This window comes from Anser cygnoides, chromosome 29 (genome assembly GCF_040182565.1).
Source record: "Anser cygnoides isolate HZ-2024a breed goose chromosome 29, Taihu_goose_T2T_genome, whole genome shotgun sequence".
NCBI classification, from domain to species: domain Eukaryota; kingdom Metazoa; phylum Chordata; class Aves; order Anseriformes; family Anatidae; genus Anser; species Anser cygnoides.
Genome location: NC_089901.1, coordinates 1,477,525 through 1,505,402, shown reverse-complemented (window position 1 = coordinate 1,505,402; position 27,878 = coordinate 1,477,525). Strand labels below are relative to the sequence as shown.

Genomic DNA, 27,878 nt, shown 5'->3' with positions numbered 1-27,878 from the left:
TCTCCGTGGTTCCTCCCTAAGAGGCGACGCTCTGGGCGGTTTCCTCTCGGTGACCGGAAGCGGAAGCGGCGCCGTGCGGAAGTGCCGCGCCGTTGCCGGGCAGGTGCCACCATGGCAGCGCCGGGGGGGGGCGGCGGCGGCGGCGAGAAACCGGCGGCGGCCACAGGTGGGGGGGGGCGGTAACGGGGGGCTGGGGGGGGTTATGGGGGGCTATTGGGGGGGGCTGGGGCCTGTTGGGGGGCGTTAAGGCCGTTATGGGGGGCGTTGGGGGGCTGTGGGGGGCTATGGAGGTGCTGGGGGGCGTTAGGGGGCATTGGGGGGGTTATGGGGGTGTTATGGGGGATTGTGGGGGGCATTGGGGGGGTTATGGGGTGTGCTAGGGGGTAATGGGGGACGTTAGGGGGTTTGGGGGGCATTAAGGGGGCTTTGGGGGGGTTATGGGGGGTACTAGGGGCATTAATGGGGCTGGGGGGGCAATGGGGGTTGTGGGGTGTATTAAGGGGTCTTTGGGGGTAAAGGGGGGCGTTAGGGTGGTAATGGGGGGCTTTGGGGGGCATCGAGGGGGTTATGGGGGGCATTGGGGGCATTATTGGGGGCTGGGGAGGGCATTAGGGGGGCCTTAGGGTGCACTGGGGGGTTGTGGGGTGGTTTGAGGGGGCTTTGGGGGTAATGGGGGGCGTTAGGGTGGTAATGGGGGGCTATGGGGGGCATCGAGGGGGTTATGGGGGGCATTAGAGGCATTATTGGGGGCTGGGGAGGGCATTAGAGGGGCTTTAGGGTGCACTGGGGGGCTATGGGGGGCATTGGGGGGCATTAAGGAGGCACTGAGGGGGTTATGGGGGGCGTGGAGGGGCCTTAGGGGTATTATTGGGGGCTGGGGGAAGGGCATTAGGGGGGCCTTAGGGTGCACTGGGGGGGTTATGGGGGGCATGGAGGGGCATTAGGGGTATTATTGGGGGCTGGAGAGAGGGCATTAGGGGGTCTTAGGGTGCACTGGGGGGGTTATGGGGGGCATTGGGGGGCACTAAGGGACCACTGAGGGGGTTATGAGGGGCATGGAGGGGCATTAGGGGTATTATTGGGGGCTGGGGGGAGGGCATTAGGGGGGCTTTAGGGTGCACTGGGGGTTATGGGATGTGCTAGGGGGTAATGGGGGACGTTAGGGGGTTTATGGGGGGCATTAAGGGGGCTTTGGGGGGTTATGAGGGGCATTAGGGGCATTAAGGGGGTTGTGGGGGGCAATGGGGGTTGTGGGGTGGTTTAAGGGGGCTTTGGGCTGCCGTGGGGCGGCCGCGGGCGTCGCTGACCCCCCCGCGCCCCCAGGCTCGCGGCGGGTGAAGTACGCCAGCCTGGGGGTGCTGGTGGTGCAGAACGCCTCGCTGGTGCTGAGCATCCGCTACGTGCGCACGCTGCCCGGGGCGCGCTTCCTGCCCACCACGGCCGTGGTGCTGGCCGAGGCGCTCAAGGGCTGCGCCTGCGTCCTGCTGCTGCTGCTGCAGCACCGCGGTGAGCGGGGGGCCTTGCGGGGGGGCTGGGGGGTGTTATGGGGGGGCTGGGGGGTGTTACGGGGGGTTTCGGGGGTGTTACGGGGGGCTGGGGGGTGTTATGGGGGCATTACGGGGCTGTTGGGGGGCCTTTGGGCAATATGGGGGTGTTATGGGGGGGGTTGGGGGGCGTTTATGGGGGGCTGGGGGCGTTTATGGGGGGCTGGGGGGTGTTATGGGGGTTTGGGGGGTGTTATGGGGGGTTGGGGGTGTTTATGGGGGCATTATGGGGTATTTATGGGGGCGTTACGGGGCTGTTGGGGGGCATTTGTGGGGCCTTGGGGCAATATGGGGGTGTTATGGGGGGGGGGGGTTGGGGGTGTTATGGGGTTGGGGGGCATTTATGGGGGCATTACGGGGCTGTTGGGGGGCATTTGTGGGGCCTTGGGGCGATATGGGGGTGTTATGGGGGGGTTGGGGGCATTTATGGGGGCATTTGTGGGGCCTTGGGGCAATATGGGGGTGTTATGGGGGTTGGGGGTGTTATGGGGGGGGTTTGGGGGCATTACGGGGCTGTTGGGGGGCATTTGTGGGGCCTTGGGGCAATATGGGGGGGTTGGGGGGTGTTATGGGGCTTTGGGGGCATTTATGGGGGCATTACGGGGCTGTTGGGGGGCATTTGTGGGGCCTTGGGGGCAGTTTGGGGGTGTTGGGGAGTGTCATGGGGGTGTGGGGGGCATTTGCGGGGCCTTGAGGGTGATATGGGGGCGTTATGGGGGGTTGGGGGGCATTATGGGGGGCTGGGGGGCATTACGGGGCTGTTGGGGGGCACTTGTGGGGCCTTGAGGGCAGTCTGGGGGCGTCTGGGGGGGGCTGGGGTGGTTTGGGGGTGCCGGGGGGCATTTGGGGCTGTTTGCGGGGTTGTTTGGGGGGGGGGCGCCGAGGGCAGTTCGGGGACACCCTGGGGAGCCTGGGGGTGCTTTGGGGATCCTCTGGGGACGCCGGGAACCCCTCGGGGGGGGGACACGGGGGACTTTTTGGGGACCCCTTGGGCCCCCCGCTGACCCGTGCCCCCCCATCCCCCCCCGCAGGCAGCGTGCGGCAGCTGCTGGCGACGCTGCAGGAGGCGGGGGGGGGGCGGCCGGGGGACACGCTGCGCCTGGCGGTGCCGTCGCTGGTGTACACGCTGCAGAACAACCTGCAGTACGTCGCCATCTCCAACCTGCCCGCGGCCACCTTCCAGGTGGGGGGGGGGGGGGGGGCGGGGGGGCACCGGGGGGGGGCCCCGGGGCCGCACGTCGCTCCCCGCGGTGCTGGCGCCCGCCCTGGGTCCTCGCATCCCCGTGGTCTTGGCCCCCTGGGGGGTCCCAAAAGCCCTGGGGGGGTCTCCAAAGCCCTGGGGGGTCCCCAAAGCCATCCCTGTCCCCGTGGGGGGTCCCCAAACCCATGTCCACGTCCCCGGGGGCACCCTGTCCCCCCACCCCCGTCCCCATGTCCCCCCCATGTCCCCGTGCCCCCCCCCAGGTGACGTACCAGCTGAAGATCCTGACCCATCCCTGTGTCCCCCCCATGTCCCTGTGTCCCCCCGTTGTCCCCCCCAGGTGACGTACCAGCTGAAGGTCCTGACCCATCCCCGTGTCCCTGTGTCCCCCCCCATGTCCCCGTGCCCCCCCGTTGTCCCCCCCCAGGTGACGTACCAGCTGAAGATCCTGACCCATCCCCATGTCCCCATGTCCCCCCCGTTGTCCCCCCCCAGGTGACGTACCAGCTGAAGATCCTGACCACCGCCCTCTTCTCGGTGCTGCTGCTGGGGACGTCGCTGTCGCGCCTGCAGTGGTTCTCGCTGGCGCTGCTCTTCGCGGGGGTGGCCCTGGTGCAGGCCGAGCAGGTGCGGCCGCCGCCGGGGGCGGGGGCGGCCCCGAGGACGGCGGGGGCCCCCCCAGAGCTACCTGACGGGGCTGGCGGCCGTGGGGGCCTCGTGCCTGTCGTCGGGCTTCGCCGGCGTCTACTTCGAGCGGCTGCTCAAGACCTCGGGGGCTCCATCTGGGTGCGCAACCTGCAGCTGGGCGCCGTGGGCACGGCCGTGGGGCTGGCCGCCATGCTGGCCGCCGAGGGCCGCGCCGTGGCCGCCGTGGGCTTCTTCCACGGCTACAGCCCGGCCGTCTGGGCCGTGGTGCTGAACCAGGCGGCCGGCGGGCTGCTGGTGGCCGTGGTGGTGCGCTACGCCGACAACATCCTCAAGGGCTTCGCCACCGCCCTCTCCATCCTGGCCTCCGCCGCCGCCTCCGCGCACCTCTTCGGCTTCCGGCCCCGCGGCGCCTTCGTGGCCGGCACCGCCATGGTGCTGGCCGCCGTCTACCTCTACGGGAGGCCCCCGGGGCGCCGGGGCGGCCCCGCGGCGGAGGAGGAGAAGGAGGAGGAGGAGGGAGGGACGGAGGCCGCGGGGCCGCACGAGGGACACGGCGGCAAGTCAGTGGGGGCGGCGTGACGGGGAGGGAAGGGCGCCCGGGGAGCCCCGCGGTGGGGGAGGGCGGCGGCGGCGGGGGGCTCCGGCGGGCGGTGGAGGCTGAGAGGTTGGGGTTTGGGTGGCGGAGACCCCCACGTTGGTCTTCTTTGGGTGGCGGCGACCCCAAAGTTGGGGTTTTTTTGGGTGGTGGAGACCCAAAAGTTGGTTTTTTGTTGTTTTTTTTGGGTGGTGGAAGGTCCCAGCGTTGGGTTTTTGGGTGGTGGAGGAGATGTTGGGGTTTGTAGGGTGGTGGAGACCCCAGCATTGGGTTTTTGGGTGGTGGAGACCCCAGCGTTGGGTTTTTGGGTGGTGGAGACCCCAGCGTTGGGTTTGTAGGGTGGTGGAGACCCCAGCGTTGGGTTTTTGGGTGGTGGAGGCCACGAGGTTGGGTCTTTTTTGGGGGTGAAGGCCGCAAGGTTGGGTCTTTTTTGGGGGGTGAAGGCCGCAAGGTTGGGTTTTTGGGTGGTGGAGACCCCGACGCTGTGGTTTGTAGGGTGGTGGAGGCTGAGAGGTTGGGTTTTTTGGGTGGCGGAGACCCCAAAGTTGGTTTGTTTGGGTGGCGGAGAAGATGTTGATTTTTTTTTTTTTTTGGGTGGCGGAGATGATGTTGATTTTTTTTTGGGTGGTGGAAGACCCCAGCGCTGGGGTTTGTAGGGCGATGAAGGAGACGTTGGGGTTTGTAGGGTCACGGAAGCCACGGGGTTGGGGTTTTTTGGGTGGCGGAGATCCCGAAGTTGGATTTTTCTGGGTGGTGGAGACGTTGGGGTTCGTAGGGTCATGGAGGAGGGGTTGGGTCTCGTAGGGCGATGGAAGATCCCAACGCCGGGGTTCGCCGAGCGATGGAGACTCCTTGGGGGTCGTTATGGGACGGAGACCCCGGCGTTGGGGATCGTTGGGTGGCGGAGACCCCAACGTTGGGGTTGTGGGGTGGTGGGGACCCCGATATTGGGGTTTGTGGGGCGGTGCAGACCCCAACGTTGGGGTTCACCAAGGGACGAAGACCCCGGTGTTGGGGATCGTTGGGTGGTGGGGACCCCAATATTGGGGCTTGTGGGGCGGTGCAGACCCCAACATTGGGTTGTTTTTGGGTGGTGAAGGAGATTTTGGGGTTCCTTGGGGTTTGTGGGGTGGAGCCCCCAAATTCGGGCCCTAGCGGGTGCCGCGGTCCCTGGGGGTTGCCCCCCCTGCTGCCGGGGCTCGTTAGGGGCGGCGCGGCGCTTTCGTTAGCGGGACGGGGACGGGGGGGGGGAGGTGTGACTAACCCCACCTCACCGGGCTGTAAATATTTTATAAGGGGGGGGGGGGGGGGGGGCACGGCGCGTTTTTACCCGCGGATCGGGGCCAATAAAGGCGGATTTGGTTAACGGCTGCGTGCTGTGGGGGGGCAGGGGGGCACTAACCCCACTAACACCATTGGGGACCCCGGGAGACCCTATAGAAGCCATAGGGGCCCTTATAGGAGCCCTGGGGACCCCCAAAGTCCTATATAAGCCATAGGGAGCCATATAGGGGGTGTTGGGGGCCCTATAGAAGCCACAGAAGACCCTATAGGAGCCCTGGGGACCCCACGGGGCCCTACGGCAGCCATAGGGGGCCCTATAGGAGCCCTCAGCCCCGGGGTCTCTCTCTCTTGCAGGTCTCCCTCCAAGGACAAGGGCTCCTGATGGGACTGGACGCCCCCGCCCCCCGGGCCCTATAGGGGCCATATGGACACCCCCCCCCCGCCATGCCCTATAGGAGCCACATGGACTCCCCTGTACCTTACAGGAGCCATACGGGTTCCTCTGTGCCTATAGGGGCTGTGCAGAGCCTCTGTGCCCTATAGGGGCTGTACAGGTTCCCTGTGCCCTATAGGCTCTATATGGGCTCTTTGTGTCCTATAGGAACCATATAGAGGCCTGGTCCCCTGTATAACCCATATGGACTCCCCCGTGCCCTATAGGGACTATATGGACCTCCTGTGCCCTATAGGGGCCATATAGAGCCCTGGTCCCCTATAGAGCCCATATGGATTCCTCGTGCCCTATAGGGCCGTGTGCCCCCCGTCCATGCCCTATAGGGCCATATGGGTCTCCTGTGCCCCCCTCCGTGCCTTATAGGGGGCCATACGCTCCCCCACACCCTATAGGACCTTCGCTGAGTCCTATAGGGTCTCCGTACCCCCTCCCCCCCCCCCTTTGCGCATTTCGGGTGTAATTCCCGCGATTTCGGTGCCCGGCAGCAACACGGAGCTGTCAACCAGCGAGCGGAGCCTTTACTGGTCCTCCCCGGGGAGCGGGGGGGCTCCCAGTGCTCCCAGTGCTCCCAGTGCCCCCCTCAGCGCAGCAGGCGGGCCAGCACCCAGCAGCCCAGCGTCACCCAGTGGCTGGCCCAGTGCAGCTCCGACCACTTGCGGATGGTGTAGGACATCCCGTAGCCCTGGGGGGCGGGGGGGAGTTAGTGGGGGACCCCAAAACCCTGACCCCGCCCCGGACGTCCCATAACCATGGGGGATTAGTGGGAGGGGGGACCCCAAAACACCCCCCCCCGAGCCCTCCAAAACCTCTGACCCCCCCTTGGACATCCCATAACCCTGAGGGGGGGCACCCCAAAATCCTGACACCTCCCCAGGACATCCCATAACCCTGAGGGGGGCACCCCAAAAACCCTGACAGCCCCCCTCGGACATCCCATAACCATGGGGGGATTAGTGGGAGGGGGACCCCAAAACACCCCCTTGAGCCCCCCAAAACCTCTGACCCCCCAGGACATCCCATAACCCTGTGGGGGGCACCCCAAAACCCCTGACCCCCCCCCAGGACATCCCATAACCCTGAGGGGGGCACCCCAAAATCCTGCCCCCCCCAGACACCTCATAACCCTGGGGGGGAATTATTGGGGTGGGGAACCCCAACCCCCCAAAACCCCCAACACCCCCCCCAAGGGTTTGGGGACCCCAAGATTGGGCGGGGGGGGTTGGGGGGTCCGCACCCCGTTTTTGGGGGGGGGCTGTTCCCATTGGGGGGGTCGCCGTCCCTATTTTGGGGGTCTCTGCCCCAATTTTGGGGGTCTTTGTCCCCACGTGGGGGCCTGGGGGTGTCCCCCAAGAGGCTGAGGACAGTTTTGGGGGGGGCGGTTTGCGGGGGGCCCCCACCTGCTCCTCGATGGCGTCGTCGGCCTCGACGTCGAAGAGCGCCCCCAGGTACGAGAGGTGCAGCAGCGCCAGCGCCCCCAGCGCCGCGTTCAGCGCCCGCACCCACAGCGCCTGCGGGGGCAGGTCACGGGGGCGGGGGGGTTGGAGACCCCCCCCCCCAAAAAAAAACAGGACCCCAAAAAACCCCGAACGCCCCCGCAAGACCCTGAGGATGCTCCTCGGGCCTCCCCCGAACCACCGGGACCCTCCCCAACCCCGCCCAGGACCCCCAAATGCCCCCGGGACCCCCCTCAGGTCCTCCGGACCCCCCTTAAACCCCCCCCCAGGACCCCCTGAGACCCCCCCCAAGACTCCCTAAAAGCCCCCCAGGACCCCCCCAAAACCTTCCCTAGGACGCTCCAAGCCCCCCAAGACCCCCCAAACCCTCCCCACCCCCCCCCCAAATCCCCCAGGACCCCCTCAGACCCCCCCCATTCTGCCAAGACCTCCCCAAAGCCCCTCAGGACCCCCCCCGACCTCTCAGAACCCCATAAATCCCCCCAGAACCTCCCCAAGCCCCCCAGGAGCCCCCAAAACTCCTCCAAGGCCCCCCCAGGACCCCCAAAACCCTCCCTAGGACCCCCCAGGACCCCCCTAAAAGCCCCCCAGGATCCCCCCAGAACCCCATAACCCCCCAGGACCCTCTCGGGACCCCCCCCCCCCAAAGCCCCGGGACCCCCCGGGACCCCCCAGCCCCCCCACTCACGTCCTTGTTGCGGTGGGCACAGCCGGGGGGCAGCGCTTGGGCAGGACGCAGGCGTCGAAGATGGCGGCCAGGCGCTGCCGCAGCTCTGGGGCGGGGCCGAGGGCGGCGGGGTCAGCGGAGGCCACGCCCACACCCAGAGCCCCGCCCACATTCCACAAGCCCCGCCCACATCCCACAAGCCACGCCCATTTTCCAAGGCCACGCCCCCACGTGAAGCCTCGTGCCCCGCCCATTTCCATCTAGCCACGCCCCCTCCCCACCGCCCCGCCCACCCCCTTACCACGCCCCCTCCCCTCTAGCCCCGCCCACCTCCCAGTGGCCACGCCCCCTTCCCCAAGCACCCCCATGGAGCCCTCCCCCCGTAGCCCCGCCCACTTCTCCATGACCACGCCCACCCCATTGCCACGCCCACTTCCCATTGGCCCACCCTTTCCCTCTCGCCACGCCCACTTCTCTCTAGCCCCGCCCCTTCTCTCTAGCCCCGCCCACTCCCCGATGTCCCCGCCCACTTCACCATAGCCCCGCCCCCTCCCCGCTGGCCCCGCCCCCTCCCCGCTGGCCCCACCCCCGCCCTTAAAGGGCCGGCGCTCACGGTGCTCCACGTAGGTGATGAGGCCGAGGGAGAGGAGGACGGCGGCCAGGTGGAAGCTGAGGCCCTGGGGGGGACACGGGGGGGTCGGGGGGGCACTGGGGACACTGGGGGGCACTGGGGACACCGGGGGGCTGCGGGGGGCCCGGGCGCTCACGTGCAGCAGGGCGCTGGCGGCGTAGGTGCCCAGCACGGCCGCGAAGGTCCCCAGGCGCCGGGCGGTCTGGAACACGTCTGGGGGAGGGGGGACCGGTGGCTCCCAGTGCCTCCCAGTAACCCCCAGGCCCTCCCAGTTCCCCCCCGTCCTCGTCCCATTGCTCCCATTCCCCTCCCGGTTTCCCCCGGTCCCTCGCAGTGCTCCCCAGTCCCCTCCCAGTTTATCCCAGTCCCCCCAACCCCCTCCCAATCCCCCCACGACCCCTTCCAGTCCTCCCCCAGTCCCTCCCAGTCCTCCCCCAGTCTCTCCCAGTGCCCCCAGCCCCCTCAAAGCGCCCCCAGTGCCCTCCAGCCCCCCAACCCCCTCCCAGCGCAACCCAGTCCCCCCCAGCCCCCTCCCATCCCCTCCCAGTGCCCTTCCAGTCCTTCCCAGTCCCCCCTTCCCCCTCCCAGTGCCCCCCAGCCCCCTCCCAGTCCCCCCCAGTCCCTCCCAGTGCCCCCCAATCCCCCCAGCCCCCTCCCCAGCTCCCTCCTATCCCCCCCACCCCCAACCAGTACCTCCTAGTCCCCACCTAGCCCCCCTCCAGCCCCCTCACAGCCCCTCCCAGCGCCCCCCAATCCCCCCCAGCCCCCTCCCAGTGCTCCCAGTTCCCCCCCCAGGCTCACAGGTGCGCAGCCAGCGGGCCATGGGCAGGTTCCAGTTGGTCACCACCTCGGCCATGGAGCGGGGCAGCTCCACGCGCAGCGGCCGCGCCACCGCCAGGTCCCTGCGGGTCACCGGCCCCCGGTCACCCCCCGCCGCCGCCGCCCCCGGGCCCTCCCAGTCCGCCCAGTCCGCCCAGCGGGGGCCCACCAGTGCAGGTGGTCGTGGCGCAGGGAGGCGCCCGAGCCGGCCAGCGTGGCCGTGGCCTCGGAGAGGAAGGCGACGAAGTAGTTGCTGAAGTGGAAGGAGAGCGCGCTCTCGTAGGCGCGCAGCCACCTGCGGGGGTGGGCACGGGGACCTCTGGGGGGCCGGGGGCACAAAGCCCCCCCCCCGGGCCACAGGAGTCCCCCCAAATCCTGCCCCGGTCCCCAAACGTCCCCCAATCCCCTCAGCGTTCCCAAATCCCCCCGAATCTTGTGGCTCCCGGTGGCCTCAAATCCCCCCCCCAGGGACCCCAAATCCCCCCTGGGGGCTCCAAATCCTCCCCCGGTCCCCAAATCCCCCCAAATGTCCCCACGTCCCCTCTAAATCCCCCCAAACCCCCCCAATCCCCCCAAATGTCCCCCAATCCCCCCCAAATGTCCCCAAATCCCGTGGCTCCCGGTGGCCCCAACCCCCCCCCCCCAGCGGCCCCAACCCCCCACCCCCAGCCCCCAAATGCCCCCAGCCCCCCCAGCGTCCCCCCGTGTCCCCGACTGTCCCCCCCGTGTCCCCCAATGCCCCCCCCCACATCCCCAAACGCCCCCTCCATGCCCCCAAACGTCCCCCCCCCTCCCCAAAAGTCCCCCCCACGTCCCCAAACCCCTTATTGTCGCCCCACCTCCCCGATTGCCCACCTTTCCCCAGCCCCCCCACGCCCCCAAATGTCCCCCAACCCCCCCCACCGTGTCCCCAACCCCCCCGGGCCCCCCCGTGTCCCCAACCCCCCGTGCCCCCCCCCGCGCCCCCCCTCACCGTGCCAGCACGCTCCTGTCCCGGGGCAGCACCGAGAAAAAACCCCAAACCCCAATCAGTGCCTGGGTGGGGGGGGTCGGGGACCCCGGGGGGGGTCCGGGACCCCGGGGGGGTCGGGGGTCCCGGGGGGGCACTGACCGTCGCAGGGCGCGGGCGCCGTAGAGGGGCAGGAGGCAGGAGAAGAGGAAGGGCGCGAGGCAGGTGGACACCAGCAGGCACAGCACCGCCAGCCCCAGGCTGCGCAGCGCCTTGCGCGCCCACGCCGCGCTCTGGGGGGGGGCACGGGGGTGGTGGGGGGGGGCACGCCGGGGGCGCGGGGGAGCCCTGTCCCCCCCCCCCCCAGAGGGCTCCGAGGGAGCGGCACGGCCCCAGGTCGCTCTGGGAGCTCCCAGATCTCCCCGAATTCCCACCCAATCCCCCCAAAATCTCCCCAAATGCCCCCAAAATCTCCCCAAATTCCCCCCCAACCCTCCCCAAATCCCCCCCAAGCCCCCCCCCAACCCCCCCCCCCGATCTCTCAGAGCCCCCCCCAACCCCCCCCCCCCCCCCACCAACCCCAGCTCCCCCCCAAACCCACCCGAATCCTGCCCAACCCTCTCCGCGTCCCCCGGTCGCCCTCAATCCCCCCCCCCCAAACACCCCTCAAATCCTCCCCGACGCCCCCAGCCCCTCTGACCCTCCCCAACCCCCCCAATCCCCTCTGACCCCCCCCTCAAATCCCTCCCAATTCCCCCCCACCCTCCCTCTGACCCCCCCCCCCCCCCCCCCAATCCCCCTCCTGGTCCCCCCCCAAACCCCTCTAAGCCCCCCACCCCCCAATCCCCTCTGACCCCCCCCCAAATCCCTCCCAATTCTCCCCTCAACCCCCCTCCGACCCCCCCCACCCCCTCAACCCCCCTCCTGGTCCCCCCCTGACCCCCTCCTGCCCCCCCACTCCCCCCAACCGCCCCTGCCACCCCCCCACCCCAGCCCCCCCAACCCCCCCCCCGGTCCCCCCCAACCCCCCCAAACTCCTCTAACCCCCCCAACCCCCTCCACGCACCCCCAATCCCTTCTGACCCCCCCCCCAAATCCCTCCCAATTCCCCCCCAACCCCCTTCCGCCCCCCCCCCACCCCCCAACCCCCCCCCCAAACCCCTCTGACCCTCCACAACCCCCCCCACCCCCCAACCCCCCTCCTGGTCCCCCCCAACCCCTCCCAAACCCCTCTAACCCCCGCCCACCCCCTCTAACTCCCCCTCCCGGTCCCCCCCAACCCCCCCGTCCCCCCAACCCCCCCGCCCCCCCAACCCCCCCGTACCAGGGGGGGCCCCTCGACGGCCCGCAGGTAGGCCCCGAAGGGCTCCCAGGGCCCGAAGACGACGGAGGCGGGCGAGCAGAGGTAGCCCAGCACCTGCGCGGGGGTGGGCTCCGCGCCCCCGGCCCCGGTCCAGGTCGAAGCCCAGCGACACGGCCTTCATGGCCACCACCATCTGCGCGCCTGGGGGCGGGGGTCAGCGGGGGGCCGGGGGGTATGGGGGGTGTGGGGGCCGGGGGGGCAGGGGGATGGGGGGGCAGGGGGTATGGCGGGCCGGGGGGGGGTCAGGGGGTATTGGGGGTAGGGGGGGCACGGGGGCCGCGGGGGGTCAGGGGGTATTGGGGGGCAGAGGGGAGTAGGGGGGCACGGAGGGCTGGGGGGGTCAGGGAGTATTGGGGGTTTGGGGGGCAAGGGGGGCATGGGGGGCGGGGGGAGGTCAGGGGTATGGGGGGGCTGGGGGGAGTGGGGGGGCCGGGGTGTTCGGGGGGATGGGGGGGCAGGGGGGAGGAGGGGGGCTCAGGGTTATGGGGGGCTGGCGGGGGAGTAGGGGGCCGGGGGGGTCAGGGGGATGGGGGGTCAGGGGGAGGAGGGGGATGGGGGTGCAGAGGGGGGAGTAGGGGGGGCAGGGGGTATGGGGGGCCGGGGGGGGTCAGGGGTAAGGCAGGGTCAGGGGGTAACGGGGGGTGGGGGGGGGGGGGGCCATGGGGTATGGGGGATAGTAGGGGGGCCGGGAGGTATGGGGGGTATGGGGGGTGGGGGGCAAGGGGGGGGTCAGGGGGATGGGGGGGCGGGGGTGGGAGTAGGGGGGCCGGGGGGTATGGGGGGAGGGGGGCTCAGGGGGCAGAAGGGGGTATGGGGGTGAAATATGGGGGGTAAGGGGGGAACGGGGGGGTCGGGGGTGTCTGGGGGGGTCAGGGGGTGTCTGGGGATGAAACATGGGGCGTTGGGGGAATGGGGGGCGGGGGGGAATGGGGGAGCGGGGGGGAACGTCGGGGGTTAGGGAGGAAAATGGGGGGGCAAGGGGGAAAGCGGGGGGGAAATGGGGGGCAAAATACAGGGGGTGGAGGCAAGATAGAGGGGGAGGGGCAGCAAAGTAGGGGCAGCGGGGGGAGCACGGGGGGGTGGGGGGGGGCAAATAAAGGGGGGCACGGGGGGCGGGGGCTGACCTCGCATCTTGTGCCAGCTGACCGTGTCCACCATGTGCAGCTCCCTGCGGGGCCGCGGCTCCCAGTCAGAGCCCCAGAGCCGCCCAGTGCTCCCAGTGCCCCCCGTGCCCGACTCCCCCCGTAACCCCCCCTCCCCCTCCCCATCTCCCCCCAGATCCCCCCCGCCCCCCAGCACCCGTCTCCCCCCGATACCCCCCATCTCCCCCCAAAACCTCCCGCCCCCCCATCTCCCCCAATCCCCCCAAATCGCCCCCATCTCCCCCCAACCCCCCCCATTCCCCCTCCCACCCCCCCAACCCCCCCATACCCCCCAAACCCCTCCCCATCCCCCCCAATCCCTCCCCCACCCCCTCACATCGCAACCAAACCCCCCCAAATCCCCCCCCCCCCACCCCATGAGGATGTAGCTGAGGGTCCCCCCAACCCCCCCAAATCCCCCCCCCCCAGCCCCCCCCAAATCCCTCCCAACCCCCCCCCCCCAAATCCCCCCCCCCCCAACCCCCCAACCCCCCCCAACCCCGTCAGGATGTAGCTGAGGGTCCCCCAACCCCCCCAAATCGCCCCCCAACCCCCCAAATCCCCCCTGGCCCCCCGCTCACCGCATCAGGATGTAGCTGAGGGTCCCCCCAACCCTCCCAACCCCCCCCCAAATCCCCCCAACCCCCCCAAATCCCCCCTGGCCCCCCGCTCACCGCATCAGGATGTAGCTGAGGGTCCCCCCAACCCTCCCAACCCCCCCAAATCCCCCCAACCCCCCCAAATCCCCCCCGAGGCCCCCCCCCGGCCCCCCTCACCCCATCAGGATGTAGCTCAGGCTCCCCCCAACCCCCCAACCCCCAAATCTCCCCTCCACCACCCCCCAACCCCCCCCAACCCCCCCAAATCCCCCCCCCAGCCCCCCCCGAATCCCCCCCCCCCCCCCCAGCCCCCCCCGGCCCCCCCCCTCACCCCATCAGGATGTAGCTGAGGGCGGCCAGCGCCAGGCAGAGCCCCCGGGGGGCGCGGGCGCGGCTGAGCAGCAGGGTGAGGGCGCAGAGGGCGCTGAGCAGCGCCACCCACAGCGCCTGCGCCCCGAAGAAGTGGTGCAGGGCCAGCAGCCCCCCCGCCGCCGCCCCCGCGTGCTTGCCCCCCCGCGGCAGGGCTGGGGGGGGGGCGGGGAGGGGTGGTGTTAGCGACCCCCCGATTTGGGGGTCGCGGCACCCCCCGGAGCACCCGAATCACACCCCCCCCCAAGGCGGAAAGCAGGGGGGGGGTGGAAGCGTTTAAGGGGGGTCGTGGGGGGGTGGGATGGGACCCCCCCCAATTTCTGGGTGCTCCCCCGATAGTTGAAGCCGCTCCCCAATAGCTGAGAGCCCTCCCCGGTAGTTGGGGCTCCCCACAATTTATTGGGGTCCCGCCCAATTTATTGGGACCCCCCCCAATTTATTGGGACCCCCCTCAATTTACGGGGCCATACAGCTGTCCTGAGAGACCCCCATTAACTCCCAGAGGCCCCCCAAAGCCCCCCAGACCCCCAGAAGCCCCCCAGACCCCCACCCCCCACAGAAGCCCCCAGAAGCCCCCCCACCACCCTCAAAGCCTCCCAAGCCCCCCCGGAAGCCCCCAAGAGACCCCCAGAAGCCCCAAAAAGCCCCTCAGGAACCCCCAAAAGCCCCCAGGAGCCTCACAGATACCCCGAAGCCCCCAGACCCTCCCAAGAGACCCCCAGGAGCCCCCTGAGAAGCCCCCAGCCCCCTCAACCCCCCCCAGAAGCCCCCAGAAGCCCCCAGAAGCCCCCTAACCCCCTCAGAAGCCCCCTAACCCCCCTCAGAAGCCCTCCAGCCCCCTCAACCCCCCCCAGAAGCCCCCAGGAGCCCCCTAACCCCCCTCAGAAGCCCTCCAGCCCCCCCGGAGCCCCCCACTCACGCAGGCGGTGCAGCAGGCGCGCCCCCAGGCAGAGCAGCAGCAGGGGCCAGAGCTGGGCCAGGCCCTGGCGCGCCGTGGGCACCACGCAGCCGGGCAGCACCTGCGCCGCGAACTCCCGGGGGGCAGCGCCGCCATCCTGGGGGGGGCAGAAAAAAAAGGGGGGGTCAGGGAGCTGCCCCTCCCCCCGGGAACCCACAAGGGCCCCCAGGAGCCCCCAAGACCCCCCAGGACCCCAAGGAACCCCCAGGACCCCCCAGAAACCCCCAAGGCCTCCCCAGGACCCCAAGGACCCCCCAGAAACCCCCAAGACCTCCCCAGGACCCCAAGAACCCCCCAGGACCCCAGCCGCCCCCAGGACCCCCCAAGACCTCCCCAGGACCCCAGGAACCCCCCAGGACCCCCCCCCCCAGAAACCCCCAAGGCCTCCCCAGGACCCCAAGGACCCCCCCAGGACCCCCCAGGACCCCCCAGGACCCCCAGACCCTCAGCCCCCACCAGGAACCCCCAAGACCTCCCCAGGACCATCCCTGGACCCATCAGGACCCCAAGGACCCCCCCCGACCCCCCAGGACGCCAAGGACCCCAAGGACACCCCCAGACCCCCAGGGACCTCCCCGGGACCCCCAAGAATCCCCCCAGGACCCCCCAAACCCAAAGAACCTCCTGAGACCCCCAGGTCCACCCCCAAGACCCCCCAGAACACCCCCAGATTCCCTCAGGTCCCCCCGGACCCCCGGACCCCCCCCGAGGACCCCCTTGAAAAGCCCCCAGGGACCCCCGGAGCCCCCCGCGAGACCCCCGGAGCCCCCCCCAAATCCCCCAGGACCCTCCCCAGGACCCCCGAGCCCCCCAGGACCCCACCGGGACCCCCGGACCCCCCAGCCCCCTCCCAGGACCCCCAGAGCCCCCCTCGAGACCCCCCAGGCCCCCCCAAAATCCCTCCCGAGACCCCCCCGGGACCCCGGAGCCCCCCCCCAGGGCCCCCGCCCGCACCTCGCCCGCGCTGAGGGAGCGGCCGGCGCCGGCCTGAGGAGAAAGGGGCGGAGCCCGCCCCCCGGCCAATCACCGCCCGCCCTCCGGCCCCGCGCGCGGCGCCCGGCCAATCACAGCGCGGCGCGGCCAAATGGCGGCGGGGGGCGGAGCCGCGGTTGCTAGGGGAGGGCTGTGGTTGCTAGGGAACGGGGGAGTTACCGGGGGAGGGGCTTGGGTTGCTAGGGGTGCGGTCCAGCAGGCTCCGTTGCCTGGCAACGGGAGAGGGGGCGGGGTCTGGTTGCCGAGGGCGGGGGCGAGTTGCCGGGCAACGGGAGCGGGTTGCTAGGGGGCGTGGCCTGGTCGCCTAGCAACAGAGCCGGGCCACCGAGACCCCGGGAGCAGAGCGTCCCCGCGCGGTGCATTGTGGGGCCGCGGCGGTCCTCCAGCATCCCGCCGTGCTCCGGGACCCGGAAGTTGGGCTGCCCCCCGCGGTCCTCCCGCGGCCCAGCATGCCCCGCGCGGCAAGATGGCGCTGCCCAGCAGGGGCGGGATGGAGCGGTACCTGGTGCTGGGCCGCATCGGGGAGGGGGCGCACGGCGTCGTCTTCAAGGCCAAGGACAGGGAGGTGCGGGGGGGGGGGGGGGCGAGGAAATGGGGGGTGGGCCCTGAAGTAGTCGGGGGGGTCCTGAGGTGATGGGGGGGGGGCCCTGAGGTAATTGGGGGGTCATGAAATGGGGGGGGATGCTGGGAGGGGGTCCTGAGGTAACTGGGGGGTCCTTGGGATTTGGGGGTCTGTGAGGTGCTGGGGGGCTCCCTGAGGAAATGGGGGGGGTCATGAAATGGGGGGGGGTCCTGAGGTGATGGGGGGGGGGTCATGAAATGGGGGGGGTCCTGAGGTGATGGGGGGTCCATGGGATCTGGGGGGCTCTGAGGTGTTTGGGGAGCTCTGAGGTAATGGGGGGGTTCCTGAGGTGATGAGGGGGTGCTGTAGGGGGAGGGTCCTGAGGTAACTGGGGGGTCCACGGGATTTGGGGGGCGCTATGAGGTGCTGGGAGGGTCCTGAGGTAACGGGGGTCCTGAAATGGGGGGCTGAGGGAGGGGGCCCTGAGGTAATGGGGGGGGGGGCTGAGGTAAGGGGGGCAATGGTAGAACGGTACCGGGGGGAATTTGGGGTCCTTTGGGGGAACCTCTGGGGAGCGGGGCTGGGTTTCGAATGACATCATCGTCCCCCCCCCCCCCGTGATGTCACCACCCCCCGTATGACGTCATCTCCCCCCAGACGGGCGAGACAGTGGCCCTGAAGAAGGTGCCGCTGCCGCGCCCCGAGGACGGCGTGCCCCCCCCGCGCTGCGCGAGATCAAGGCCCTGCGCGAGATCGGGGACAGCCCCCACGTGAGCGACCCCCCCCCCCCCCCCCCCCCCCCCAAAAAAAAAAATGGGAGAAAGCGTATTAAAAAGTAACAAAGTTAAGAAGTTTGCAAAAATTTAAAGTGCTTAAAATTTTAAATTTTTGTCATAAACCTTTAAAATTCTTTAAGAATTTAAAATTTTAAATTTCAGGATTGTTTCTTAAAATTTTAAAATTCTTAAAATTAAAATTCTTAAAATTTTAAAATTCTTAAAATTCTAAGTGTTTGGTAAAATCTTTTTCTTGCAAGAGGTTATTATTTTTATAAGTTAAAAGTGCTTTGAAAGATAAAAAGCCTGAAAATTTTAAACTTTTAAGAGGTACATTTAAAATAAAGTAAAGGGTGGATTTAAAATTGTAAGGAAGGTTTAAAGCTTTTGAGGATTTAGGTTTTTTAGAGGTTTTAAAGATTTGAGAGATTTTTCAATATTTTAAACTGTTTTGGAAAGACAGAATTGAAAGAATTGAAAAGTGCTTTTGAAACCTAAAAATATTATGAAGTAAACGCTTGTGCTTAAAAATGCTTTAAAAGCTGATAAATGCAGTAAGAAAATTATCAGCTTTTTTTTAAAAAAAATAAAATTTGAAAGCATTTAAAAATGCTTTGGAAGTTGATAAATGCAGTAAGAAAATCATGCTTTCTCAGAAAGCTTTTTAAAAACATGAAGTTTTTATAAATAAGGCGCATAAAGGTTTTAAAACGTTCAAATGAAAATGTTTGAAACCTTAAAATTTTGGAATGTAGAAACAAATTTTTAAAAGGGATGTTTAAAGGAAACTTTAAAGTACACTGAATCTTTAAAACCTTTTAAAGTTTCAGTTAAAAAACGAATTTATTTAAATTAAATGTTTTTTATTTTTTTTTAATTTTTGAAATCCTAAGACTTTAGAATGTAGAAGTAATGTTTTAAAATGATTCTTAAAGGAAATTTTAAAATGTTTTAAATATTTTAAATATTAAATATTAAATTTTAAATATTAAAATATTTTAAAGCTTTAAGCTTTTCATAGTTACAGTTTAAAAAACAAACTTGTCTAAAGTTAAATGTTTACTTTTTTACTTTTTCACTTTTGAAATTTTAAAATGTTAAAATTAAAAGCAATTTTAAAGGGGCGTTTAAAGGGAACTTTAAAATCTTTTAAAGTTCCAGTTTAAAAACAGGCTTATTTAAAATTTAAATAAATTTATTTAATTTATTTATTATTATTTATTTAATTTATTTAAAATTAAACTTCTGATTTTATTTTTTTAAGATTTTATAATTTTAAAATTAAATTTTAATCTTAAGGTTTTTAATTTTTAAATTGAAATTTTTGAGATTATCAGAAGTTTAAAAGTGAATTTTAAATTTATTTTTAAAAATATTAAATTTGAAATTTTAGCTAATTTAGCTAATTATTAATTTTTTCCATGCCCCCCCCCTCCAGGTGGTGCAGCTGCGCGCCGCCTTCGCGCACGGCTCCGCCGTGGTGCTGGCCTTCGAGTTCGTGGCCGGCGACCTGGGGGGCTCCTGCGGGCGGCCCCCGCCCCCCCCCCGCGTCCGCGCCCTCCTGGCCATGACCCTGCGGGGGCTGGGCCACTGCCACCGCCTGCGCATCCTGCACAGGGTGGGAATATTTCGGGGGGGGGGGGGCACAGGGGGCCTAAATTTGGGGTATTGGGGGAGTAAAAATTTGGGGGGGGGGCTGGGGGGTGTAAAATTGGGTGGGGGGCTGGGGGAGGATTAAGTGTTTGGGGGGGACACGGGGGCTGTAAAATGTGGGTGCTGGGGTTTGGGGGAGGGTCTGAAATGTTCTGGGGGTTGTAAAATATTGGGGGCCTTAAAATATTGGGGGGGTCTTAAGTATTTGGGGGGGGGGTCAGAGGGACCCCAAAATCTGGGTATAGGAAGAAGAAAGCGGGGGGGGATAGGTATTGTGGGGGTCCAATGGCTCCGGGGGGCAAAATATCTGGGGGAGGAGTCCTAAATATTTGGGGGGGGGGTCCCAAATATCGGGGGGGGGGGGTCAAGGGGACCGTAATGTTGGGGGGACAAATGGGGTAATTTTTTTTTGGGGGGGGGGGGGCACGGCTCCCCACACCCAGACAGCCACCGAGGAACCCCCAAACCCTGCCCTTTATCCGAGTCGGGGGGGAGGGGGCACGTTCCTGAGGGGGAGGGGGAATATTTGAGGGGGAGGGGGAATATTTGGAGGGGGGCACACATTGTGACCCCCCGCCCCCCACCAAGGACCTGAAGCCGGCCAACCTCCTGATCGACGGCGCGGGGCGGCTGAAGCTGGCCGACTTTGGGCTGGCCCGCGTGCTGGCCCCCCCGCCCCGGGGGCGACCCTACAGCCACCAGGTGGCCACCAGGTACCCCCGGCCCCCCCCCCGGTAATTAACACCCCCATAATTACTCCCCCTCGCTAATTAACCCCCCCCCCCAGGTGGTACCGAGCCCCCGAGCTGCTCTACGGCGCCCGGCACTACGACGAGGGCGTCGACTTGTGGTGAGCCCCCCCCCCAAAATTATTGCCCCCCCCGATATTTTGGACCCCCCATTTTAACCCCAGAATTTTGGACCTCCTCCAAACTTCCCACATGAGATTTCCCTCCTCCCCCCCACTAAAATTTCAACCCCCAAATTTTGGACCCCAAATTTCAGACCCCTCAAATTCCCCCCTCCCCAAATTCACAATTTCAACCCCAAAATTTTGCCCCCCCCCCCCTTTGAATCCAAAAACTTGGACACCCCCCAGAAATTTTGAACCCCAAATTTTCACCCCAAATTTTGAGCCCCCTTCCCCCCCCCAAATTTTAACCCCAAGATTTTGAACGTTTTCGGTCATTTTTGGTTTTCAGCCCCCAAATTTTGGGGTTTTCCCTAAATTTTGGAGCCCCCACCCAAATTTTGGACCCCCCCCCATGAAATTTTTACTTCTCCAGATTTTTATGTTAACGTTCCCCCCCCCATTTTCATTCTCCCCGATTTTCCTCCTTGATTTTTCCTCCCCTTCTCCCCTTTCCCTTTTTGCCCAAATTTTCCCCATTTCCCCCAAAATTTCTGACCCCCCCCCCGAAATTTGTGCCCCCCCCAGGGCCGTGGGCTGCATTTTCGGGGAGCTCCTGAACCTGTCCCCCCTGTTCCCGGGGGAGAACGACATCGAGCAGCTCTGCTGCGTGCTGCGCGCCCTGGGCACCCCCAGCCCCAGCGTCTGGCCGGTGCGCTACTGGGAGGCACTGGGAGGCACTGGGGGGCACTAGGAGGGGGCGAGGGGGTGCTGGGGGGCGCTGGGAGGGGCTGGGGGGGCGCTGGGAGCGCTGCGGTGGGGGGAAAAGGGGATTTGGGGGCACTGGGAGGCTGCTGGGGGCTTACTGGGAGGCACTGGGCTGTACTGGGAGGGGCTGGGGGGGGCACTGGGAGACACTGGGATATACTGGGAGATGTTAATTCATGGTAGGGAAGTGCTGGAGCGTGCTGGGAGGGGCTGCAACGCCTTTGGGATGTACTGGGACATACTGGGGGGCTACTGGGAGATAGGAGGAGGGCACTGGGAGACACTTGGGGGTTGTAGGGGCGCATTGGGGCATACTGGGATATACTGGGGGGCTACTGGGAGATAGGAGGGGGGCACTGGGAGACACTTGGGGGGTTGTAGGGGCGCATTGGGACATACTGGGATATACTGGGGGGCTACTGGGAGATAGGAGGGGGGCACTGGGAGACACTTGGGGGCTTGTAGGGGCACATTGGGACATACTGGGATATACTGGGGGGCTACTGGGAAGTGGGAGGGGGGCACTGGGAGACACGGGGGGTTGTAGGGGCGCATTGGGACATACTGGGGGGCTACTGGGAAATAGTGGGGGGCACAGGGAGATACTGGGGGGGGTTGTAGGGGCGCATTGGGGCATACTGGGATATACTGGGAGACGCTAATCTATGGCAGAGAAGTGCTCGGGCATACTGGGAGCCACTCTGGCGCCATTTGGGCAGACTGGGACGTACTGGGGGGCTACTGGAAGATACTGGGGTATAGCGGTGGGGTTGTGGAGGAGCACCGGGGCATACTGGGACGTACTGGGACGTATTAGCGTATAGGGAGCAAAGCGTTCGAGCATACTGGGAGCCGTGCCGGTCCCGTTAGGGCACACTGGGGCATACTGGGACGTACTGGACAAGCCCCCAGGCCCCTCATGGGGCTGCGGGGGGCCGTCCCGCCGTTGGGGGGGCTCCCTGACGTTGCCCCCCCCCAGGAGCTGGCGCAGCTCCCCGACTACCCCAAGATCTGGTTCCGGGCGCAGGACCCGGCCCCCTGGAGGAGCTGGTGCCCGACGCCCCCCCGCCGCCGTCAGCCTCCTGCGGCGCTTCCTCGTCTACCCCTCGGGGCAGCGCATCCGCGCCCACCAGGTGGGGGGGGCGGGGGGGGGCGGGGACCCCCTCAGGTGGCTGGGGGGAGCTGGGGGGGCTGGGGGGGCTGGGAGGGGCTGGGGGGGCTGGGGGGGAGCTGAGGGGGGCTGGGGGGGAGCTGAGGGGGGGCTGGGGGGGGCACTGGGGGGGGCACTGGGAGGGGGTGGGAGCTGCTGGGAGGTACTGGGGGCCTGCTGGGGGTACTGGAGAGCTACTGGGGGTTACTGAGACGCATTAGAGACATACTGGGAGATACTGGGGGGCACTGGGATGTGCTGCGAGGGTGCTGGGGGGCACTGGGAGGTACTGGTGGATGTTGGAAGGAGTACTGGTGGGGGGAGGGTGGGTACTGGGAGGTACTGGGGGGCTGCTGGGAGGTACTGGGACGTGTTAGGGGGTGCTGGGAGATACTGGTGGGCACTGGGATGTGCTGGAGGGAGTACTGGTGGGGGGGGTGAGTACTGGGAGATACCGGGGGGCTACTGGGAGGTACTGGTGGATACTGGGAGGCGTTAGCGGGGTGCTGGGAGATACCGGGGGCCACTGGGACGTACTGGGGGTGACTGGGATACATGGGGGGCACTGGGTCGTACTGGGGGCCACTGGGGCGTAGTGGGGGTGACTGAGTTATACTGGGGGGCACTGGGGTGTGCTGGGGGGCACCGGGACGTACTGGGGGGGGCACCGGGACGTACTGGGAGGCACTGGGACTTACTGGTTTTGCCCCCCCAGGCCCTGCTGCACCCCTACTTCTTCGGCCCGCTGGAGCTGAGCCCCCCGCCCTGGGGGGCACCCGGACGCCCCCCCCCGATTCCGCCTCGACGCCCCCCTGCTGCCGGCGCTGCCCCCCCGGCTCCCTGGCCCCCGGCGCCGCCCCCATGGGGCCCCCCCGTCCTGAAGGACCCCCCCGGCGAGCCCCCCCAATGGAAGCAAAAACGGGGCGAAAAAATGAAAAAAAAGGCAAAAAAAATGGCAAAAAAGGTGCTGGGGGGGGGGCTGGAAATGGCGATTTAACACGATTTTTTTGAAAAAGACCAAAAACGGCAAATTTTGAGGACCAAAATTTGCGGCCCCGAGGGCGGGATTTGAGGATGAAAATTCCCGTTTTGAGACTGAAAATGTCGGCTTCGGGGCCGAAACCCCAACTCGAGGCCGGAAATGCCGGTTTTGGGGCTGAAAACGCCGATTTTGGGGGTGCGAATGCAATTTTTAGAGAGGAAACAGCAGCCTGGAGGCCGGAACCGCGGTTTTGAGCCCAAAAATGCCGATTGGGGGCTGAAAACGCGGCTTTGAGGTCAAAAATGGAAACTTTGGGGTCCGAACCCTGGAACTTGAGGCTGAAAAGCTCCGTTTTGATACCAAAAGCGTGGAATTTGGGGCCAGAGGCGCTGAATTTGAGGCTGAAAATGTGAACGTTGCGACCGAAAATGCCGATTTTTGAGGCCGAAATCCCAACCCGAGGCTGAAAACGTTAAATTTGGGGCTGAAAATGCAATGTTGAGATTGGAAACGCCGAAATCCCGAATTTGGGGCTGCAAATCCCGAATTTGGGGCTGAAAATCCCGAATTTGGGGCTGAAAATCCCGAATTTGGGGCCAGCGGTGCTGCGTTGGAGGCTGAGAATCCACGTGGGGACCAAAAATGCCGACTTTGAGCCCAAAATCCCGAATTTGAGGCTGAAAATCCCGACTTGAAGCCCGCAGTCCAGGTGAGCTCGGAGTCGCGTGAGGCCGGACACCTTGATTTGAGGCTGAAAAGAGGCTTTTGGGGAGTAGGAATTCAAATTTTGGGGCTGAAAACGCCATTTCTGTGATGGAAAAAACCCAATTTTCTGTTGAAAAATGCCCATTTTGGGCTCAATGTGCTGAATTTTGAGGTTGAAAATCCCAACCCGGGACCGGAGCTGTTGATTTGGGGTTGAAGATCCTGATTGTGAAATCGTAATCCCGATTTTGAGGCTGAAAATCTCAGTTGGGGACTTAAAAAATCCCAATTTGGGGCTGGAACAAAACTTTTCCGGGGCAAAAAAACGCCAGTTTTGTATCGAAAAACCCAATTTTGTGCCTGAAATTTTTAAGGCAGGAGGTGAAATTCCCCAGTTTGGGAGCTTGAAACCGGAATTTCATGCTGAAACTGAAATTTGGGACTGAAAATGAGGGATTTTGGTGCCAAAATTCCTCATTTGGGGCTGCAACCCCCGAAATCGTGATTTTAGCACCAAAAATTGCAAGTTTGTCCAAAATCGTAATTTGGGGCTGAAAAAAAAGCCACGTTTCTCGGCAGAAAATTTCAGTTTTGCGTTGAAAGCTCCGTTTTAGGTCTGAAACTCCCCGGATTGGGTCTGGAAGCCCCGAATTTGGGTCTGGAAGCCCCGACTTTGGGTCTGGAAGCCCCGAATTTGGGTCTGGGAATCCAGAATTCGGGTCTGAAAATTTCAAAATTGGTTCCAAACCCCCCATTTTACACCAAAACCCCCCAATTCCCGCCAAACCTTTCCCGTTTCGGGTCCCAGCGCCCCCAATTCCCCCCCCCCCCCCCACTTTGGGTCCAAACTCCGCCGTTTTGGGGGTGAAGCCGCCCCCCCCCGGTTCCCGGCGGGGCAGGAGCTGCTCGGGGCGGTGTTTACGTAGGCCCTACATTATTGCCGGGGGGGGGGTGACCCCCCTCTCTGTCCGGGGCTGATAAGCCGGGTTCAGGGAAGGGGCCGGCGCCTTCCCCCGAATTCGGGGGGGGGGCCACGGGGGAGGGGGGCGCGGGGGGACTGTGACCCCCCGTTAATTAAAGGGGGGGCACAGTGTCCTGGAGCCCCCACCCCAAATTTGGGGGCTCACAGCACCGCCCCCCGTACCCGAATTTTTTGGGGTGCCCCCCCCTCTCTGTGTGTGCCCCCCCCCCGCCCCGTGCCCCCCCCCCCCTCGCCCAACCGCCGCCGGCCCCCGCCATCAGATAAGGCTTATCAGCGCCCCGCAGCCCCGGCCGTTACCGCCCCGGGGGGGGGGCGGGGGGGGGGACGCACACAGCCCCGAGCATCCGCCCCCCCCCCCCAAAAAAAAGGGGGGTCCCGAGGGTGGGGGCCCCCAGCCCCTCCCCGCGGGAGGGGCTGTGGTGTCCGTCCGTCCGTCCGACCCGCGGCGACACGGCGGTGCAGGTCAGTGCCCCCCCCCCCCTTAAAAAATTTGGGGTTTTTATCGGGGGGGGGGGGGGCACCCGTGGGTGCTGACGGTGCCCCCCCCCCCCCCCCCTTTTTTTCCCCGCAGGCCCCCGGGCGCCCCCATGGAGTTCGTGGCGCTGGGGGGCCGGAGGGGCCCCCCCCAGTTCCCCGACGAGGCCGGCGCCTTCCTGGGGCTGGGGGGGGGCGACGGGACGGAGGCGGGGGGCTGCTGGCCCCCTACACCCCCCGGGTAAGCCCCATAACCCCCCCCCCCCCCCCAAAAAAAATCCCCCCCTCCAAAATCCCCAGCCCCCCCCATTTTACCCCCCTTTCCATCCTGTGTGCCCCCTCGTGTTCTGCCCCCCGTCCCCAATACCCCCCCATGTCCCCCCCCAATTTTTTGTCCCCCTGTGCCCTGTCTGTCCCCCCATGTGCCCCCCCCAATTTTGTGACCCCCCCATGTCCCTTCTGTTGCCCCCCCATCCCTCCTCATCCCCCCCTTCTAATTTTTTGCCCCCCCCCCCATTTCTCTGTGCCCCCCCCCCGTTTTTTGTGCCCCCCCCAGGCCGCCTCTCCCTGGTGCCCTGGGCAGACGGGGGTCCCTGGGGGCCCCCCTGGGTGTCGCCCCCCCGCCGAGCCCCCCGCTTCCTGGAGCTGCTGCAGCCCCCCGGGGCAGCCCCCCCCGGGGCCCCTCCTGCCCCCCAGCGCCATCGCCACCCCCGCCCTGCGGTGAGTCACTGGGGGGCTACTGGGAGGGCACTGGGGGCCACTGGGAGGCCACTGGGAGGGCGCTGGGGGCCACTGGGAGGTGCTGGGGGCTACTGGGAGGGCACTGGGGGCTACTGGGAGGCCACTGGGAGGGCGCTGGGGGCCACTGGGAGGGCGCTGGGGGCCACTGGGAGGCGCTGGGGGCCACTGGGAGGGCACTGGGGGCCACTGGGAGGGCGCTGGGGGCCACTGGGAGGGCGCTGGGGGGCCACTGGGAGGGCGCTGGGGGCCACTGGGAGGTGCTGGGGGCTACTGGGAGGGCGCTGGGGGCTACTGGGAGGGCGCTGGGGGCTACTGGGAGGCACTGGGTTGGCATGTACTGGTGGGTACTGGTGGGCACCGGGGCATACTGGGGCACGCAGTGCTGCAGGTTAGGGCGTACTGGGATGGACCGCAGGCATACTGGTGCGTACCGGGGCCTGTTGGCGTGCTTACTGGTGCATACTGGTGCATACTGGTGCGCGTGCTCGTTCACGGCGGGGAGGTGGAGCACGCTATTTTGTACTGGTTTGTACTGGTATGCGCTTAGGGGCACGTTGGTTCATAGTGGTGCATACTGGGATGTACGTTGGGGTGCATGGTGCCACGTATACTGGTCCATACTGGTTTATACTGGGCAGAGACGTGGGTGCGCGTTGGGGTGTATACTGGTCCTTACTGGGGAGAGAGGTAGGAGCCTGCAAAGCGTGGTGCGTGCTGGGCCGCGCACTGGTTCCTGCTGGTTCATACTGGGAAGAGACGCAGGGCTGCACACTGGTTCTTACTGGTCTATACTGGTGCATACTGGGCAGAGAAGCGAGCGCAATGTGGCTTCACGCTGTGGGGACGCATCTGTGCTGGCCTGTATAGACCTAAAGAAACCCAAACTGGTCCATACTGGTCTGTACTGGTGTATAGCGGTTCTTAGGAGTGCATACTGGTGTATAGTGGTTCTTACGGGTGCATACTGGTCTATACTGGTCCATACTGGGCAGAGAACTGAGCGCAAACAATGTGGGTGCACGCTGCGGGGACGCATCCGTACCGGCTGTATAGACCTACAGGGGTCCAAAGCCCTTTATACTGGTCCGTACTGGCTTGTACTGGTCCGTACTGGTTCATACTGGTTTGCACTGGGCAGAGGCCCGCGAGTGCGTCAACTGCGGGGCGACGGCGACGCCGCTGTGGCGGCGGGACGGGACGGGGCACTACCTGTGCAACGCCTGCGGGCTGTACCACCGCCTCAACGGGCACAACCGGCCCCTCATCCGCCCCAAGAAGCGCCTCGTGAGCCCCCTAATCCCCCTAATCCCCCCTAATCCCACCCCCAGTCCCCCGGAATCCCCACCCCAGGACCCCCAGTTGCCCCCGGACCCCCTTAATCTCCCCCCAGCGCCCTTTAATCCCTTCCCCGGAACCCCTGGTTCCCCCCCCCCCAGTCCTCCCCAGCACCCCAAATTCCCCCCAATCCCCCTTAATCCCTATCTCAGGACCCCCACTTGCCCCCTAGACCCCCCCCCAATCCTCAGCAGCCCAAATCTCCCCCAGTCCCCCTTAATCCCTCCCCCGGACCCCCCAATCCCCCTTAATCCCTCCCCCAGGATCCCCATTCCCCGTTAATCTCCCCCAATCCCCCCTAATCCCCACCCCAGGACCCCCACTTGCCCCCCACACCCTCCCAGTCCTCCCCCAGAACCCCTTAATCTCCCCCCATTCCCCTTAATCCCTCCTCCGGGACCCCCATTCCCCGTTAATCTCCCCCACTCCCCCTTAATCCCCACCCCAGGACCCCCAGTTGCCCCCCAGACCCTCCCAATCCTCCCCCAGAACCCCTTAATCTCCCCCCATTCCCCTTAATCCCTCCTCCGGGACCCCCATTCCCCGTTAATCTCCCCCAATCCCCCTTAATCCCCACCCCAGGACCCCCAGTTGCCTCCCCAGAACCCCGTAATCTCCCCCCATTCCCCTTAATCCCTCCCCTAGGACCCCCAGTCGCCCCCAGACCCCCACCATCCCCCTTAATCCCCCCTCAATCCTCCGTAATCCCCCCCCAGCTGGTGAGCAAGCGGGCGGGCACGGTGTGCAGCAACTGCCAGACCAGCACCACCACCCTGTGGCGCCGCAGCCCCCGCGGGGACCCCGTCTGCAACGCCTGCGGCCTCTACTACAAGCTGCACCGCGTGAGTGCCCCCCCGGGACCCCCCCCCAAAAAAACTGACCCCCCCCGCCCTAAATGTGCCCCCCCGTTGTTGCTGCAGGTGAACCGCCCGCTGACCATGCGCAAGGACGGCATCCAGACCCGCAACCGCAAGGTCTCGGCCAAGGGCAAGAAGCGCCGGGGGTGCTCCGGGGGGGGGCCGCGGCGGCGGCGATGGGGGGCGCGGACCCCGCCGCGGCCCCCCCGCCCCCCCCCCCGAGGACCCGGCCGCCCTCTACGCCCTCAGCCCCGTGGTGCTCTCGGGCCATTTCCTCCCCTTCGCGCCCCCAGCCCCTTTCTGGGGGGCCCTCGGCAGCCTACGGGGCCCCCCTGGCGCACCCGGGCCCCCGGGCTGAGCCCCCAGCTTTGAG

At 65.4% G+C, this 27,878-nt stretch overlaps 4 protein-coding genes across 4 annotated transcripts; 3 read left to right on the top strand and 1 right to left on the bottom strand.

Annotated features, from left to right (window-relative positions):
• The first annotated feature begins 6 nt into the window (after window positions 1-6).
• On the top strand, window positions 7-6,235 carry LOC125181879 (UDP-galactose translocator-like). The gene is given in 7 exon segments (XM_066984645.1): window positions 7-166; window positions 1,324-1,506; window positions 2,576-2,727; window positions 3,241-3,423; window positions 3,425-3,515; window positions 3,518-3,953; window positions 5,627-6,235. Coding segments are annotated over 7 exon segments (1,128 nt in total). The 5' UTR covers window positions 7-111; the 3' UTR covers window positions 5,655-6,235.
• On the bottom strand, window positions 6,228-16,059 carry PORCN (porcupine O-acyltransferase). The gene is given in 17 exon segments (XM_066984562.1): window positions 6,228-6,408; window positions 7,124-7,234; window positions 7,869-7,891; window positions 7,894-7,953; window positions 8,461-8,524; window positions 8,615-8,691; window positions 9,280-9,380; window positions 9,467-9,592; window positions 10,271-10,285; window positions 10,409-10,539; window positions 11,571-11,688; window positions 11,690-11,750; window positions 12,734-12,777; window positions 13,682-13,874; window positions 14,639-14,774; window positions 15,632-15,664; window positions 15,913-16,059. Coding segments are annotated over 17 exon segments (1,542 nt in total). The 3' UTR covers window positions 6,228-6,306.
• On the top strand, window positions 15,659-24,807 carry CDK20 (cyclin dependent kinase 20). The gene is given in 12 exon segments (XM_066984644.1): window positions 15,659-16,235; window positions 16,890-16,947; window positions 16,950-17,002; window positions 18,447-18,626; window positions 19,250-19,374; window positions 19,449-19,511; window positions 20,100-20,223; window positions 21,259-21,304; window positions 21,307-21,339; window positions 21,342-21,412; window positions 22,145-23,120; window positions 24,670-24,807. Coding segments are annotated over 11 exon segments (1,134 nt in total). The 5' UTR covers window positions 15,659-16,136; the 3' UTR covers window positions 22,427-23,120; window positions 24,670-24,807.
• LOC136787382 (erythroid transcription factor-like) lies at window positions 24,686-27,878 on the top strand. The gene is made up of 5 exons (XM_066984561.1): window positions 24,686-24,813; window positions 25,861-25,894; window positions 26,367-26,597; window positions 27,365-27,490; window positions 27,569-27,878. The coding sequence occupies exons 1-5, from the start codon at window positions 24,686-24,688 to the stop codon at window positions 27,875-27,877; spliced, it is 828 nt and encodes a 275-aa protein (XP_066840662.1). The 3' UTR covers window position 27,878.